The 15,176-nt window shown below is 56.8% G+C and overlaps 6 protein-coding genes across 6 annotated transcripts; 2 read left to right on the top strand and 4 right to left on the bottom strand.

Moving 5' to 3' along the window:
* Nucleotides 1–119: 119 nt before the first annotated feature.
* SCHCODRAFT_01159645 (uncharacterized protein) lies at nucleotides 120–1,249 on the bottom strand (the record flags this gene model as incomplete). The annotated part of the gene is made up of 3 exons (XM_003028540.2): nucleotides 120–241; nucleotides 294–866; nucleotides 928–1,249. The coding sequence occupies 3 exons, from the start codon at nucleotides 1,247–1,249 to the stop codon at nucleotides 120–122; spliced, it is 1,017 nt and encodes a 338-aa protein (XP_003028586.1).
* A 200-nt stretch (nucleotides 1,250–1,449) lies between these two features.
* On the bottom strand, nucleotides 1,450–2,237 carry SCHCODRAFT_02637481 (uncharacterized protein). The gene has a single exon (XM_050345972.1). It carries the CDS (start codon nucleotides 2,043–2,045, stop codon nucleotides 1,698–1,700), a length of 348 nt encoding a protein of 115 aa, XP_050198597.1. The 5' UTR covers nucleotides 2,046–2,237; the 3' UTR covers nucleotides 1,450–1,697.
* Nucleotides 2,238–2,903: 666 nt separating this feature from the next.
* SCHCODRAFT_02637483 (N-terminal acetyltransferase A, auxiliary subunit) lies at nucleotides 2,904–6,445 on the top strand. The gene is made up of 13 exons (XM_003028847.2): nucleotides 2,904–3,070; nucleotides 3,121–3,314; nucleotides 3,364–3,567; nucleotides 3,617–3,773; nucleotides 3,847–3,969; nucleotides 4,031–4,626; nucleotides 4,753–4,884; nucleotides 4,964–5,043; nucleotides 5,099–5,168; nucleotides 5,222–5,360; nucleotides 5,438–5,638; nucleotides 5,697–6,028; nucleotides 6,088–6,445. The coding sequence occupies exons 1-13, from the start codon at nucleotides 2,911–2,913 to the stop codon at nucleotides 6,274–6,276; spliced, it is 2,577 nt and encodes an 858-aa protein (XP_003028893.1). The 5' UTR covers nucleotides 2,904–2,910; the 3' UTR covers nucleotides 6,277–6,445.
* A 770-nt stretch (nucleotides 6,446–7,215) lies between these two features.
* Nucleotides 7,216–9,254, bottom strand: SCHCODRAFT_01359522 (uncharacterized protein; the record flags this gene model as incomplete). Its single annotated transcript, XM_003028539.3, has 5 exons — nucleotides 9,212–9,254; nucleotides 9,027–9,157; nucleotides 8,906–8,977; nucleotides 8,051–8,853; nucleotides 7,216–7,988 (listed from the first exon to the last, which is right to left on the bottom strand). Exons 1-5 carry the CDS (start codon nucleotides 9,236–9,238, stop codon nucleotides 7,216–7,218), a joined length of 1,806 nt encoding a protein of 601 aa, XP_003028585.1. The 5' UTR covers nucleotides 9,239–9,254.
* A 783-nt stretch (nucleotides 9,255–10,037) lies between these two features.
* Nucleotides 10,038–13,015, top strand: SCHCODRAFT_02692011 (uncharacterized protein; the record flags this gene model as incomplete). Its single annotated transcript, XM_003028846.2, has 11 exons — nucleotides 10,038–10,208; nucleotides 10,275–10,427; nucleotides 10,502–10,639; nucleotides 10,721–11,184; nucleotides 11,265–11,319; nucleotides 11,775–11,927; nucleotides 12,039–12,179; nucleotides 12,256–12,574; nucleotides 12,719–12,815; nucleotides 12,864–12,914; nucleotides 12,986–13,015. The coding sequence occupies exons 1-11, from the start codon at nucleotides 10,133–10,135 to the stop codon at nucleotides 13,013–13,015; spliced, it is 1,677 nt and encodes a 558-aa protein (XP_003028892.1). The 5' UTR covers nucleotides 10,038–10,132.
* Nucleotides 13,016–13,102: 87 nt separating this feature from the next.
* SCHCODRAFT_02671272 (uncharacterized protein) lies at nucleotides 13,103–14,913 on the bottom strand (the record flags this gene model as incomplete). Its single annotated transcript, XM_003028538.2, has 3 exons — nucleotides 13,103–13,411; nucleotides 13,464–14,582; nucleotides 14,635–14,913. The coding sequence occupies 3 exons, from the start codon at nucleotides 14,911–14,913 to the stop codon at nucleotides 13,103–13,105; spliced, it is 1,707 nt and encodes a 568-aa protein (XP_003028584.1).
* Nucleotides 14,914–15,176: the final 263 nt, after the last annotated feature.

Genomic DNA, 15,176 nt, shown 5'->3' on the forward strand with positions numbered 1-15,176 from the left:
CAGATAAAATACAATAGAAATTGTTCCATGAGCTCTGCGCTGTAACCAGCAGAGCTCGGTGCCGCATGCGCCATTGGCGCATGGTTCCGAAGGAGGGCGTACAGCGCAAGGTCTACATCCTAACTTCTGCGGTGCATCCTCTGAAGATGACTCTTCAGATCGTTCATTGTATTGAAGGCTCCGTTGCAGCCGCGTTCAGGGCATTTGAACGCTAACTTGTTCTCGTGGCGTCGGATGTGATCTGAGGCAAGGTATCGTCGATTAGCGAAATCATAGCCCAGCAAGCCACGTACCCTTGAGATTATTTGTTCGCGTGAAGGTATGTCCGCAGTGGGGACATATCCTCAAGTGAGCTCCGCGGTATGTCTTGCGGCGGCGGCGGCGGAGGGAGGCGTCCGTCAGCGCAGCGGAGCCAACAGCTCGACGAGCGACTCGACCAGGTCCATTGACTCGTGCGCTGTCAAGTGCTTCTGCTTCCTTCTCCGGAGACTGCCGTCGAAAAGCGTCGGTGGCGGTGAAACTCGGCGTGGGAGACGAAGACCAGCCGGCCTCCGGGGAAGGCCAAAGGGCGGTAGGGCATGTCTGCGTGTAGAACGAGGCCGCGCCAGAAGCGCAAGCATCGTTCTTTGTATGCGGGAACGCCGGAGCGCCGAACTCGTATGGGCCTCTGCTTGAGAGTGAGGGGATACCGAAACCTTCGCGATAGCCGTTTGACGCATGCGTAGCGTAGCAGTTGCCCAAGCGAAGGTCGACGCCAGGGGAAGCGGCCATCTGTGCGGCGGGCGTAAAAGCAGCGAAGCCCTCATCCGATAACTCGGCCTGTGCGTGATCGCAGACGAAGGGCGGGTAAGCGGAGCTCGATCGGGCTAGTATAGTGAGTAGAAGCTGTCAGCGACGAGAGAATTATTTGAGGCACCGAGGACGCACTTAAGTGCGACCTGGCCTCAGCTCGAGAGAACGGGTACGGCCCAAGGCCGTCAGACGAAGCGGGAAAATCCCCAAAGTCGTCGTGTGCAGCGATCTCGGGAGACAGTTGAGTCTCGTAGAGGGCCGCTTGGAATCTGCGTTGGGGCAGTTCGAGCTCTTGCGGTTGCGTAGCGTAGAGGTATCGATTGAACTCGGATTGCGAGTTGGTCGGCGAGTAGGACATGACAGGGTGGAAGGGCAAGCGATTGCTGGGGGCGGGGGGCGCAAGGTGGTCGTGGTTGTGAGTCAAGGACGTCCGTGATGTCAAGTTTATGTTGCACATTCGGCTGGCAGGCGCATGTTATCACTGACGTCGATCTACAGCTTCCCCTAAGGTACAATGGCGCTGCCTGGACCGCTCATCCTCAGGTGACACGACTCACACGAGAACCCATCAGGGTAGAAGGCAGGTTATCGATGGAACTGAATGGCGCATTGAAGGTGTACGCCAGGTGCAAGAGATCCCCGGTGGGGCGGCACCTGTACCCGTACAGCTTCGGATGTTGTGGCGGGGGACAGGTGAACCGTCGCGAGAACGGCGGACTCCCGTAGTCGAGCAGGCAGCGCGGCCCTGCAGTGCGCATCCTGGGGACAGTAGTATGCCTCTTAACGCCGAACTGGGAAAAATATGCGAACAGCGCATTGGTAACGGGCGAACGATTTAGAGGCGGAGCTTGGGCGGAGCAAAGGGCAGATAGAAATCTCGGATCTCATCGACAGAGTCCCAACGGTCAATGATAATTTGTAAAATGTTCTTGCGATACAGGCTTCGTATCTTGCAGTGGTTGTGGGCATCGAAGGGCGTCGGATTCGCCACAGAAGCAGCGCCTAGGGCTATGTGAGTATCTCGAGTCGAGAGGGGCAATTCCCGCGACGCTTGGGTGAGTAAGTAGGCCCCTTGTGGATAAAATCGACGCTGAAGTGTGACGGTTTTCAAAGCTTCCGCGACTAGTAGACTTCGGCGATTCGATCTGCCAGGATGGAATGGGTTTGGTAGGTCCAACCAAGATCGCAATTTCAGGAGCGCGCATGGGCAAAAGTCGTTGGCCGTAGGCAGTAGAGAGTAAGGCTGGCTTCATCAAGAGGTTGCTGAAACTGCTGGAGAACGGTACGATGAGACGAAAACGCAGACAATGAACGGTGGGAGGGACACGTAGCTTCGTCTATCTATGTTCAATCGATCTCGAAGTCCTCGCAGAGTTCCAAGATATACGCAGTGTAATTGGGCATAGTGCCGGAGGGGCGAGGGGAAGCATCCTGCCGAGCCATCGCCATGGACAAGAGCAACATACGCTGTCTGCCCGGTTTGGTTCCGTCGACGGAGGCATCAGGAACCGGCACATTCCGATCACCCATCTCCACTAGATCGTGGGATGATTTGCCCTCTTTCGGGCCCCGTACTCACCTTGTCATGATCAATGCTTTCTTTGCTATTACATTGCTGTCGCTTTCTTCAGCCTCTTCGATGTGTATAGAAGTAATACTATGCACCAAGACCGTTGCGAGCAGTAGGAACTCGTGGTGCTTCTCCCGCCCTATCACTGCTGCTGTTCAGGTACCCTACTTTTGCTCAACACCCGGAGATCGTTTGACGTCCCCCATCCATCTCACCCTCCGCTAACAGTGATATTTGTACTCTTTACAGCCAACAGTCTCGGCGATATAATGCTTGAGCTATCAGATCAAGGCCCGTCCCTGGCCCGTCCGGTTCTCATGAATCTGAATAGTGGCCGTGCATATATTTTGGCTAGTCAGCCTATGGATTTCCATACTGTAGCAGATGACATGTACGGCAACCTCCCCAGTTCTATTTCACGTCTATAAGACATGCGAAGACATGAAAAGTTGAACATGTAACGTGACCGTGAAATTTTGGACCGCGGACCGAGTGCCGTAGAACGACGTACTAGCGCGCAAGTTGAGGGAGCGCCGTTCGTCCCCGTCATGTCCAACAAATTGGCCCAGCTCGGTCTGCAAAAGCGTCAGCTCCCCTCGAAGGAGAGCTCGCTGTTCAAAGAGCTCCTCGACTTTTACGAGAGGAAAAGCATCAAGAAGGGGATAAAGACCGCCGACGCGATCTTGAAGAAGTTCCCCGAGCATGGTGGTATGTGCTCGAACATATCCTGCTGTATTTGGGCTGAACATATACCCCAGAAACGCTATGCATGAAGGGGCTCTTTCTGACGCACGCGGGGCGGCGCGACGAGGGCATCGAGCTCGTGCGGAAGGGCGTGCGCCTCGATCTGACGTCGCACATCTGCTGGCACGTCTTTGGCATAATACAGAAGGGGGAGAAGAACTACGAGGAAGCGCTCAAGTCTTACACGCAGGCGCTCAAGTGCGATAAGGTGCGTGGTCTGCACGATGGGTGCGATCGGCGCACTGACAGTCACGTAGGAGAACCTCAACCTGCTCCGCGATGCCGCGCAACTGCAGACGCAACTCAGACACTACGATGCGCTCGTGGAAACCCGCTTGACGATTGTCCGCACCCGTCCACACCTCCGGCAGCACTGGGTAGCACTTGCGGTCGCGTACCATCTGAACGGCGACCTTGAGGACGCGAAGAAAACTTTGGAGCACTACGAGCGGTCACTGAAGGTGCGTATGCAGTGTATTCAACCATTATCCATGCTAACGACCGTACCAGGATGTCCCGGATTACGACGTCGAGCACTCCGAGACCCTGCTGTACCACATCCGCATTCTGGAGGTGCTCGGCCAACTCCAGGACGCCCTCAACCTGCTAGACCACAACGCGAAGCAGCGCGCCATCGTTGATCGGACAGCGATCATGGAGACGCGAGGTGTGTCCTTCTGGCCGGCCTGTGTATTCCGGCCGACCTTCTAGCCGATCATCGCTAATGAACGCGCCCCTAGCTAGACTCCTGACCAAGCTCGGCTCGGACGAAGCGGCGAACGCCTGGCGCGCGCTCATCGATCACAACCCCGAGAGCTATGCGTACTATGCTGGGTACATCGAGCGTCTCGGTGGCGCGTTAGGTCCGTCTGCGTACTTCGTACTTCCTACGCACCACTAATCCCCTAACCATCCTCCATGTAGAACCCGGCTCCTCCCCTGCCCTCAAAACCCTTCAAGAAATGGCCGAGATCCACCCACGCGCCAAGGCCCCTCGCCGTCTCGCCCTCGTAGTAGCCTCCGTCGACGGCACCTCCGACGGCGCTTCCTTCGAAGACCTCGCGCACGCATACGTCGAAGATGGACTTACGAAGGGCATCCCATCCCTCTTCGCCGACCTCAAAGCCTTATACGGCGACGCGGCGAAGCGCGACATAATTGGCAAGATCGTGGAGGGCGTGCGAAGTGCCGCAGACCAAGCTCCGAGCGACAGTGAGCCGACGACGTACCTGTGGACGCTGTACTACCTGGCGCAGCACCACTCGTATCTCGGGCACCACAAGGAGGCGCTGGAGCTGTTGGACAAGGCAGTCGCGCATACGCCGACGCTGCCGGAACTGTACACCATCCGTGCGCGGGTGTTGAAGCGCGCGGGCGACCCGTGGGGTGCGGTGCGGGCGGTGGAGGACGCACGGCTGCTGGACGGCCAGGACCGCTTCCTCAACACCAAGAGCGCGAAGTACAGGTTGCGAGCTGGTCTCAGCGAGGAAGCCAGCGCGCTGCTCGGCATGTTCACCAAGGTGAGCATCCTATCCTGACGGCGCCTTATCATCTCTCGCATACTCTACTATAGTTGACAAGACTTGCTAATCCTCCCTCCAGGTAATTAGACCCCTTTACCGCCCACCACGCGCTAACAGCAGCAGAAAGATGCGCCCAGTCCGGGCGCGGACCTCGAGGACATGCAGAGCCTGCTGTACCTCACGGAGCAGGCGAACGCGCACGAGCACGTAGGGCAGCCGAATTTGGCGCTCAAGCGGTACATGGCGATCGCGAAGGTGAGTTAGGGGCCGATGAGGCGGTGTCCACGACGGGGGAAGGTGGGAGGCTGAGGTGATGCTAATGAGCTCGTTGTAGGTCTTCAACGACATCGAGGACGACCAGTACGACTTCCACGGGTACTCAATACGCAAGTTTATGCTCAATGCGTACCTGGAGTATGTCTCTCCTTCCGTAACTCCCGTGTCTAGACATCCTTACAACTTGCTACAGCATGCTGAAGTGGGAAGACAACCTGCGATCACATCCTGCGTACGTCAACGCCGCCATCGCTGCTTCGCGAGTGCGTATGCCCATGCATGGATGTGGTGGGTACGGCGCTGACTAGGCCTGCAGATATGGGTCTCCGTCCACGACGATCCGACACTAGCCAGCTCTGCCGGATCCGGCAGCCAGATGACCGACGCGGAGAAGAAGGCAAAAAAGAAGGCCGCCAAAAAGGCCGCCGCTGCGAACAAGCAGGACGACAAGAAGGGTCAGTTATTCACTGATGCGGTTTGCACCTTGGCAAGATGGTGTCTTGAGAATGTCCTGCTGACGCATGCTTCATAGCGAACGGCATTGTAGCGAAGGATCACGAAGACAAGGGCATCGAGCCTCCCACACCAAAGGACGATGACCCCGACGGTCTGAAGCTTCTGCGCGCGGATGACGGGTTGGAAAGGGCCGCCAAGCTCCTGTCACCATTGTCGACCCTTTGCCCAAACAACATCGATGTCTGGATAGCAATCTATGATGTTGCTGTACGGAGAGGTGCGTATCCCCAACCCTTCTCACTACTCCCAAACCTGTCAATCTCACAACACTATAGGCAAACATCTCCAAGCCGTCCAGGCCCTCCGGCGCGCCAAGGAGCTCGACGCTGAGCATCCCGACGTTCACGTCCGCCTCGTCGACGTGCGCCGCCGAAACCCATCACCACCGGCACCCATGGGGCCTGTCGTCGCGGATGCGCTGAAGGAGCTTCTGCCCGAGGAGGTCTCGCTGGAGACGTACAACTCGCAATACCTGCAGCAGCACTCGACGTCGCCGCGCGCCGTGCTTGCAGCGGCGCGGGCAGCGCAGATCCTCGGTGCACCGCTAGCGGAGGTGGAGAACACCGCGTTCGCGGCGCTCGGTGCGGAAGTCGAGCTGGGTATCAAGGTAAGCGGCAGAGATCAAGCCGTGGTCGGAAAAATGCTGACTCCTGCATCATTTTGTAGGACGCCCTCGCCGTACTGGCCTTCTTGCGGCGAATCAAGTCGGGGCGGGCAGACGAGTTCCGCGCGGCGTGCGACGCCAAGTTCCCGCTAGCAACCGTGTTCAAGACGCCAACCGAGCAGGAGGAGCTGAAGAAGCAGGCCTTGGCGAAGCTGGATGATACGCGGGAGGTGGATGTGGTCGGGTCGTGAACATGGGTGTAGTGAGCACGCTGGTCGGTGTAGGCGAGCTTGTTGGTGTAGGGGAGCATGATGGCGTAGGTGGATATTCGCCTTGTAATGGGTAGAAGTAGACGTGTGTCGGAGCGACGCAGAACAATGTATCAGTCTGTCTGGAAAAATTTGTGAACATGTGGTGGACCTCTAGGTAAGCAAGGCTGACACGATGAGCAAGATACCCGTGATGAGCAATGCCTGGGACGAACCCAGTCGTCTTCGTGGCAGTACGAGACGCAGTACTCTTCAACACTCGACTTGTTCGCGACGATTCGCTCCGGAAAATTCAATGGCAGATGGCGGGCGCTATGTGCAGCCCTGCCTATGACATTGGGGTATCATATGAGGTCAAAAATACAAAGGCAATCCGTGCTGGATGGGGAGAAGCGCTACAACTACTAAAGGATGACGAGCCAGAGGTGCTGAACGATACGAGCTAAAGCTGTTAAAGGGTACGAGTCAAAACAGGTAGAAATACAAGTCGAGTCAGGTACAGTGAGAGATACAAGCCAAGATATATAGGGATAAGTATGCGTCCGTGTTAGCGGCGTGCCGTGCGAAATGACTACAAAGCGTGTGATATGCTAGCGAGGCTGGGTATGCGAGAGCGAGATGGAGGGAAGATAGAGCATATGGGATGAGATAGAGCAGACAGGATGAGACGAGATAGAGCAGGTAAGAAAACAAGAATTGGATGGGAGAAGACAATACGAGATGGAGAGGATGATAAGACACGATGAGACAACAAGCCAGAGGTGGAGACGGCGAATAGCGGGAATGAGATGGGACGTGGGATGTTGACACGCAGCTGCAACGACGAGGGTGGACGACGACAACACGGGACAGAGCATAACAGCGACGACGACGATGCAAGTGGGACAGTGAGTCGAACGATGCGTTGACGTTGATGCACAACTAGTTGTTGGCCAACATGAATTTGAGGAGGTCTTGCTCAGTCAAGTGGCGCGGCAGCGCATTCGTGTCACGCAACAACCGATAGACAGGCTCGACAGAGTTCACCCAGAATGAAAGCAAGGCGTCTGGGTCAAGGTGCGCGAACATCGGATCTAATGAGGGATCGTAGGGCGACAGGGACTCGACGTCGTGCAGCGGGAGTGCATTGTTGCCGAGTGGCTGGGACGGGAAAGAGCCATCCAACGATGACGAGCTGCAAGACGAGCTCGACGATGACCACGCAGGGGCGTTGGTCGTCTGCTCCTGGTGAGGCGGCGACATCCTCTGCTGAGGGGCCTCAGAGCACTGCTGGTAGGTCGAGTCGTCAAAGCCTTGCAGGAGGTCGTCGAACACTTGCGGGCCGTCAGACCACAGCAGATCGGCAGTGTTGTTCCACTGCTGCTCGAAAGATTCGTTGGGACACTCCTGACTGGCCTCGTTCCACAGCTGCTGGGTGTTGGCCCACGGCTCGGCTACCGGCTCGTTAGGGTTGCGGTACTGGCGGTTGAACGAGAACCGGCGCGGACGGAAGGGCTGGGCGGCAGCCGGCGCGGCGGACATCGAAATCGGCGTGTTGGGCATTGGGTTGAGCATCGAGATCGACGTGTCGAGCGGCGGAAGGGCAGCGCTGAATGTCGGGATTGTCGGGACGGGCATCGAGATCGGCGGGGTGAGCATTGATGTCGACACGGGGGAAGTCGAAACGTTTGAGGGCTGATAACCAACTTGCGAACCTGCAGAAGTGTCCGTGAGTATTGTGCCAATGAGAATTGGGAGTCCGTAGACCGATACGTACCGTGAGAGGAGTACGAAGAGGCCGGCGAAGGGGCGTGGGTGTTGAAGGGCTGGCCATAGTAGGTGTTGGGGGGTGGCTCATGATAGGTGTTGGCAAGCGGGTGGGAGTAGATGTCGGCGGGCGTCTCGTGGCAGGCATCGGCGACCTGGTTGCAGTTGTAAATCTGCGGGATGAATTGGTTCGTGAAGTTGTTGGTGTGCTGGTAGTTGTTGCAAGAGGTGCCGACGGGCTGGACGTAGGCGGTGTCGATGGGCTGGCCATTAGTGTTGGCGGACTGGCCGTACGAGGCGTCGACATGCTGGTCATAAGAGGTGTTGACCTGCTGGTACGCTGACGCATCCGTGGGAAGGTAGGGGTCCTGGGCGAGCGGCGCCTGATGCGCCATCACTGGCGGCGTCAAGGGCTGGATGGGCAACCTCGCGGCGGCCAGCGACGCTGACGAGACCGACATGCGCGAGATGGAGGCCGTGACGGTGGGCGGGGAGATGGCAGACGAGGCGCGGCGCTTGCGGGTCGTCGTTGGCGGCGGCGGCGGTGGCTGCGACACAAAGTGGGCGGCGTTGGCAGGGCAGTTGTGGATATCCGCGACCTTGGAGCTGTCCTCCTTCGCGGCGGTCATGTCCAGCGGGGTGGGTGCGTCATATGTCGACGCCAGCAGTGGCGTCGACGTCGACATCCAGGCAGGAAGCTCGTCCTTCCCCGGCGACTTGCAGCCATGGATGTTCTTGCAGTGCTTCTGCATCGCGGAGGGGTCGGAGCCCTTGTAGTCGCATTGAGGACAAAAGTATCTGCAGAGCTTTGTGCTAAGCCTCAAGTTCAGTACGGTGGACACAATGTTGAACACCATATACGCACTGTGTGCGGACATGAATCTCGATTTCGGTTTTCTGAGCGGCGTCCTTGTCGCACGAGGGACAGATATAGCGTCTGCACAGACTCGTGAGATTATGGCGTCGTCAAAGAGGTCAGCACGCACCTTGCGCCGTTCTTCTTGACCACCTGGATCTGCTGCTCGAGCGCGAGCGCTTCCTCGACGGTGTAGCTCGACTTGCATTTAAATCGCCATGAAGTCGGAAGCGGCGCGTAGGACCGCTTTTGACGGTGGTTCTGAGAGCAGCAAGTCAGATACGACAGTGACGACCGTAAGGGCCGGTCACCAACCTTGACGGCGCGCGGTACAGCGGGCATAGTGGGCAGGGCGGCGGAGTCGGCGGTGACGACGACGGCGATAACGAGGGCAGAAGAGTAGAGCGCCTAGCAGAATGTGATGGTGGGAGAGAGTAAGGGTGGGAAACAATCACTTGCCGAGCGGCTGGCTTTATAGCAATCCAAGTCAGCCGCGTCCTTGATTGCTTCCCAACCGTCTTCCAAATACGGTAATTTTCTGCCCTCCCATCCATTTCGCGTGAAATATTGCAGAGAAAGACGGGGACGTACCAAAGCCCACAGAGACATTTCTGCACTGTAGGCACATCCTCTGATGGGACTTTTACGGCTTCCCGCCGAGCGACGCATCGAGAACGCACATCAGTGGCGAAGTCCCAATCCGTGAACATTGCCCCATTTGGGAATGTTCACCGTGTGCTTGGTCGTGTTTGGCACAAGGCCCCTTAGCAACGGGCCTTGGAAAAACGGCTTCGCGCCGGGCCGAAAATCATGTGGAGAAAGCTGTGTCCGCTGGACTTTGCAGAAGGCCCTGGCATCTGCCTCGAGGATTCCTCGAGGCAACTGAATAGAAATGCTGTGGAGGGCGCCTGGGCCGTACAAGGAGGCGAAGCCGCGCGGCCTTCCGGTAAACGTAAGGCTGACGCGGCCGGCAGCCTTCCACAGCCTTCGAGTCAAGTCGCTCGAGCGCGGTGCCGCCGATGTGCGTGGGAGGGCGTCTACGAAGCTGGAAAGGCGTGGAACGAGGAGGAGCAGAGCGAAGAATAAATTCTGCCGCTTTGAGTCCGCAAGGGGCAAGTGATGTCACCCTCTTGAATGTTACTCTTGTCTCGCCTTCATCGACTCATACAAGCCTGAACGCCTATACTGCTACTGATTACCGACTGTATTGAGCTTCGACTTCTTGTGCTGTGTACAATGGGCTCTGCTTGGTCTGATGTCATCGGCGATTCCTCCAGCGAAGATGGCCATAATGACCCTCTGCGATGGGAAGGTGAGCCTCGCCTATTCCTCAAGGGTTAACACCTCCCTGAAGACTGATCTACTCCACGCTTTGCAGGCAGCTACTACCACCCTACGTCTTCAGACGTGGATATCGTTGAGAACGGGCTTGTGAAGCTCGGACTCCCGGTTGAACTCGCACTCTACATACTTGACTTGGCCGAGTACTGGGTACGCGAGATACTCTGCGAGCGCGCTGGCGAGCTGGTTGGTGAGTAATCACTATTGCTATACGTGCCTTGCAGTCATGCACATGGAGGTGGCATGACGTTAACTTCCTAACAGTCAAAGCCATCGGCAGTCCAAAGAATAGCAGCACCTGGTGCTACCTCGTCTCCCCGCCGCTATCTTGTAGGCCGCGAAAGATACGCTTCCATGTCCTCTCGCACGATCAAGGATGGGGCGGGCCGCCGGATTGTCGAAGTAAGTGTATCAATTATGTCCTCAATGCTAGCGCATCCTCCTTCAAGCCGTCCTCTCCCAACTTACCGACCTTACCTTCAGAGACATTCCGAGGCTCGTTCTCCTGGACGGAGGTTGCGCTCATGCGCCCGAAACGCACTGAAGCCGACAACGGAAAGCGCCTTCCAGCCAACGACGAGAAGCCAGCACCTTCAAGTGAGGGCGCGCTATCGGACGCGCCCTACCTCCCCGGCCGCCTCACCTGGGTCGAAGCCACCCAAGCGGCCAATTTCGTCGACGTCACCTCCGATGACCCCAACGACATCGCGCTCGACGACCCGCTCTACGAGCCCGTAGAGATCGACGGACGTACCCATCGGCCGCTGCAGCACAACCGCGTCGCAGTCAGGGCGTCGGAGAGTCACGAGATCGAATGGCGGGAGGATGAGGGTGAAGTTGAGGAGTATCAAGGAGATCGGAGCGACGATACTGGCGCGGGATATGGGGGCGGCTTTGTGCGCGCGATTCAGGAGGGGGATTGCATTGCGGTGTTTGCGAGGGCGCAGGTGGGTGGTTGTCTCCTCCATTTAGATGGCTCCAAACTCCTTCAAACGATAATTTGGAAGCTAATATTGATGTCCTACAGTACCCCGGCTGGGAGTGCCATGTCGAGGCGGTCACGATTGAGACGTTTACTGGGCGTTAGTCTGCCGACTGCTCTAGGATCTCTGTATTTAGGAGTACGCCAATGGTGTATGTTTCGCGCACAATCCACTGCTGTGATGCCATAATTACTCGGTGATGGTCTGCGAGTGGCAAGACGGGGACATCGACAAGCGATAACATCCTACTAGTACTACATACTTCAAGATTGGCACCTCCCGGTGATCCCGGGCCGGATGCCACCTCCTCTGAGTCTACTTCCATCACGCTCACAGTTCGATACAAGGCTAACCTGCTACTCATCCCCTTTCACCAGCTGTATATCTTCCTTCGAACTTCTGTACCATCTCGTCTGCAATGGGTTCATCTTGGTCTAGATCCGCACCCCATAAGGAACCTTCACGATGGGAAGGCGAGTACGGAGGCTTATTGACAAGACTACGTCCCCCCTATTACGCTATGCTGAAGTGCTTACTCATAATCTTGCATGTAGCTGGTCTCTACCAACCTACACCCTCGGAGGTCAACGTCGTCAAGACCGGGTTACTCAAGCGCGGGCTTCCGACGGAGCTTGCGCTGCACATTCTCGACTACGCCAAGTATTGGACCAGAGAGACTTTCTGTGAGCGTACTGGGAATTTGGTTGGTGAGTGACTTCGCCATTTGGAATACACCATCACTTTAAGCGTGTCTTTGCTTTGCGGCTGTACCAGCGCCCTTTCTCGGGTACAGAATGCGCTAATGCTCCTCTTGACAGTCAAGTCCATCGGCACTCCAAACGAGAGCAGCACCTGGTGCTACCTCGTCTCGCCGCCACTCGAAAGTAAACCGAGGAAGTTGCGCTTCCATGTCACCTCGCACGATCAGGGAGGCGGAGGCGAGCACTTTGACTACTATAGTAAGTTTGAAGATGACCGGGGCCTCCCCATCTCGCGCCGATCCTACACTACTAATACTGACCTCTTTCCTTTTAGATCTTTTCCGGGGCTCTCATTCCTGGTTCGAAGTCGCGCTCATGCGCCCGAGGCGCCTTCCAATTGATGAATCGGATGAGCAGCAAGTATCCGAAGCCGCGCCGTCCTGGGTAGAGGCCGCGCAGGCGGGGGACGCCGACTTCGTTGACGCCACCGCCGCCGACCCTGGCGCTATTGCGCTCACCAGCCCGCGGTACGAGCCGGTGCGGATAAACGGACTCACCCACGCGCCGCTACAGTGCAATCGCGTCGCGGTTGATACGGCAGAACGCCATACGATTGAGTGGCGCGTGGACGAAGATGATGTGGTGCGGAAATGGTACGTCTCCCTTAGAAGGCCAGTCTCCCCTAGCTCGGCTAGCTGCCCAGTCCTCCCTTCGATGTAGTCGTTCGTGGGCAGGATCACGAGTCACGATCTCGCCGTAATCACGCGTAAGGTATCTGGCGCTGAAATTACGCGCAGGGGCATACAGAGCGAGGACACGGGCTCTGCGTTTGGCGGTGGTTTCGTGCGCGCTGCCAGACCAGGAGACTGCATTGCAGTGTTTGCAAGGGCACGGGTGAGTACGCAGTCGTGATCTCAGTGATCTTTGCTGACGACGCCTCAGGGACCTGGCTGGGAGAACCATGTCGAGGCGGTCACAATCGAGGCATTCACTGTGGGTTAGCAAAACGCGGTATCCTGGTTGCAAATGTAACATAGGTCGGATATAATATCTTGTAAAACTAGGGGATCCTCACATTGCGCACAATCAAGTGATCCTAGTTCCATAAACTGCGTCCACTCGTCATGGGGGTAACTGCATGGCTACCAAGAACGGTTCGCGGCAGTAAGCAGATCCCATTTTCATTCCTCCTCCTCTTCCTCCGACCCCGATGCCAGATCTAAGTCGCTAAAATCAAGAGCCAGACCTGCCCTTGCTGCAGCTGAGGGATTGCCAGCCAGCATCCGCTCGTGCGCACGGACCCTCGCGAACACCGGGATCGATCTGCCCACACGAGCCCACCGCCTGTTGAGCAACTCGTCCGACGAGTCAACACAATTGAGTTTCGGAAAGAAGGTAGACAGGTACGCTGCGGCAGCGCGCGAGCTCGAGATAGGCGACCACTGCACGCTGAGGACGGAGAGACCAGAGGGCACCGACGATAACGTCGCCTTAAGGTGAGTTAGCACTGGTGTATACGACGTTCCGGATTGCAATGCGCACCGACGCGCCGGGCGACCGTATCTCGAAAGAGACACTCCTCGCATCCAGCTCGATCTCGATCTCGTCCAATTTCGGGCAGTGGATGGCAAACGACTCCAGTGCTTGCAGCGTGAGACGCCTCTCCCACCGAGGACGCGCCCATGCAGAGAGGCCCAGCCGCTGAAGGCGGGGAAACGCTTTTGCAATGCGTTCCGTCGTCGCGGGCTCGACGTTGACGCCGCCTTTAGCTTGGATGACCATCACTTTGAGGCCATGGAATTCAAGCAGATGCAGAAGGTCGCCGTCGATGACGGGAGCTGTCATCGGCGGATTTCCATGACCACTCGATTCATCTTCGGTGACCTGGAGACATTGCAAGGTTTCTGGTCGCGCATGCGCGTGGCGGATGGCACGGAAGAGGTCTGACCAGTTGGCAGGGATGGTCGTGAAGACGCCCAGATCGAGGTCGATCAATGCGGCGAACCTGGCATTTTGCAGAAGCTCTATGCATAGACCTATATGCACCTTGCGCAACTCGAGGCACTGAAGCGAGCCGAAGCAATTGGCGGGCAGGTCAGGTAGCGCCGAACGTCGCGGCGGTCGACTCGTAAGCTTGATGGCCAAGCGGGTCAACAATGGTAGGTGTGCGAGTTTGGTCAGAGACGTGAGGTCCAAGGTGTCGCAATCGAGGCAGCGCAGATTCCAAGATTGGATAAGGTGAGCAGTTGCAGTCTTGATGCCGGCTTCCGCCTGCCTGTCTGTGCAGGTGATGTCGAATGTGTGTACGTTCGGACATCGGACTGGCAGATTCGACAGTAGTGTCAGAGACGACATGGGCGCCTGGTGGAGCTTCAGCTCGAGTGATACGATCGACGGGGACAGGAAGGATTGTAGGTGATGAAGCCTCGCCACTGAAGTGTTCCAGACCACGTGGCGAAGATTGACGAAGGCCGAGGGGTCGAGGACGGCCAGAAGAGCAGAATATCCATCGTCCGAAAGTTTCGATCCCTTCCCCCCTGGATAGTTCAGCGACAACCAGTACATGAGGTCGGCAGCGGCCCCGAACGTTAGCTTGTTGACAAAAGGTGCATAGAACAGAAAACGCTCTAGATCCGCCTTGTAAACAGGGCGTCTGAGAACCTGGAAAAACGTCGTGAGACCTTGAGCACCCACGATGTATCGAGATGATTACCAGGTTATTGACTTTGACCACTTGATCCTCTACGTCCTCATACTTCTCCCAAAGGTTTTCCGGAGTGCAGTGCAGAAGTAAAGTCTCGATAGTGAGAAAAGGGTGCTTCCATAGCATCGTAACGGCTGGGAGGTGGAACGCGCGGCACGTCCTAGCACAGGCGGCCAGCGTCTTTTTGTCGACAAAGAATGGGCCTTCATCTTCTACCACACCGTTGTTTTTGACAAGGGCGCCACATATCGCGAAAACGACATCGGGGATGGCGAGAGCACGGTGCATGAGAAGGAATCTATAAAAGAGACTGATAAGTAGGTTTATTGTTGCTTGAAGGGCGTAAGTGTGGGATTGCATGACAGATCGCTCTCCAGAAATGTCATCGTTCAAGGTGATCATGTCGAATGAAGGCTTTGAGAACAACGTCCAGGGAGTAATGCAAAGGAGCAATCGCCAACACGCCCATCAAGTTATATTGCGTGCATTCAGAAGCATCGCCGACTCACACACAGTGTCCAGTCGTTGTTTAATAAAGGCCCCAATAAGAT

Source organism: Schizophyllum commune (assembly GCF_000143185.2).
Source record: "Schizophyllum commune H4-8 unplaced genomic scaffold SCHCOscaffold_10, whole genome shotgun sequence".
NCBI lineage: Eukaryota > Fungi > Basidiomycota > Agaricomycetes > Agaricales > Schizophyllaceae > Schizophyllum > Schizophyllum commune.

Coding starts and splice junctions, on each gene's coding strand:
- SCHCODRAFT_02637483 (XM_003028847.2), top strand. CDS start 2,911: ATGTCCAACAAATTGGCCCAGCTCGGTCTGCAAAAGCGTCAGCTCCCC. Junction 3,315..3,363: donor AGGCGCTCAAGTGCGATAAG/GTGCGTGGTCTG, acceptor ACAGTCACGTAG/GAGAACCTCAACCTGCTCCG. Junction 3,774..3,846: donor AGCGATCATGGAGACGCGAG/GTGTGTCCTTCT, acceptor ACGCGCCCCTAG/CTAGACTCCTGACCAAGCTC.
- SCHCODRAFT_02637481 (XM_050345972.1), bottom strand. CDS start 2,045: ATGAAGCCAGCCTTACTCTCTACTGCCTACGGCCAACGACTTTTGCCC.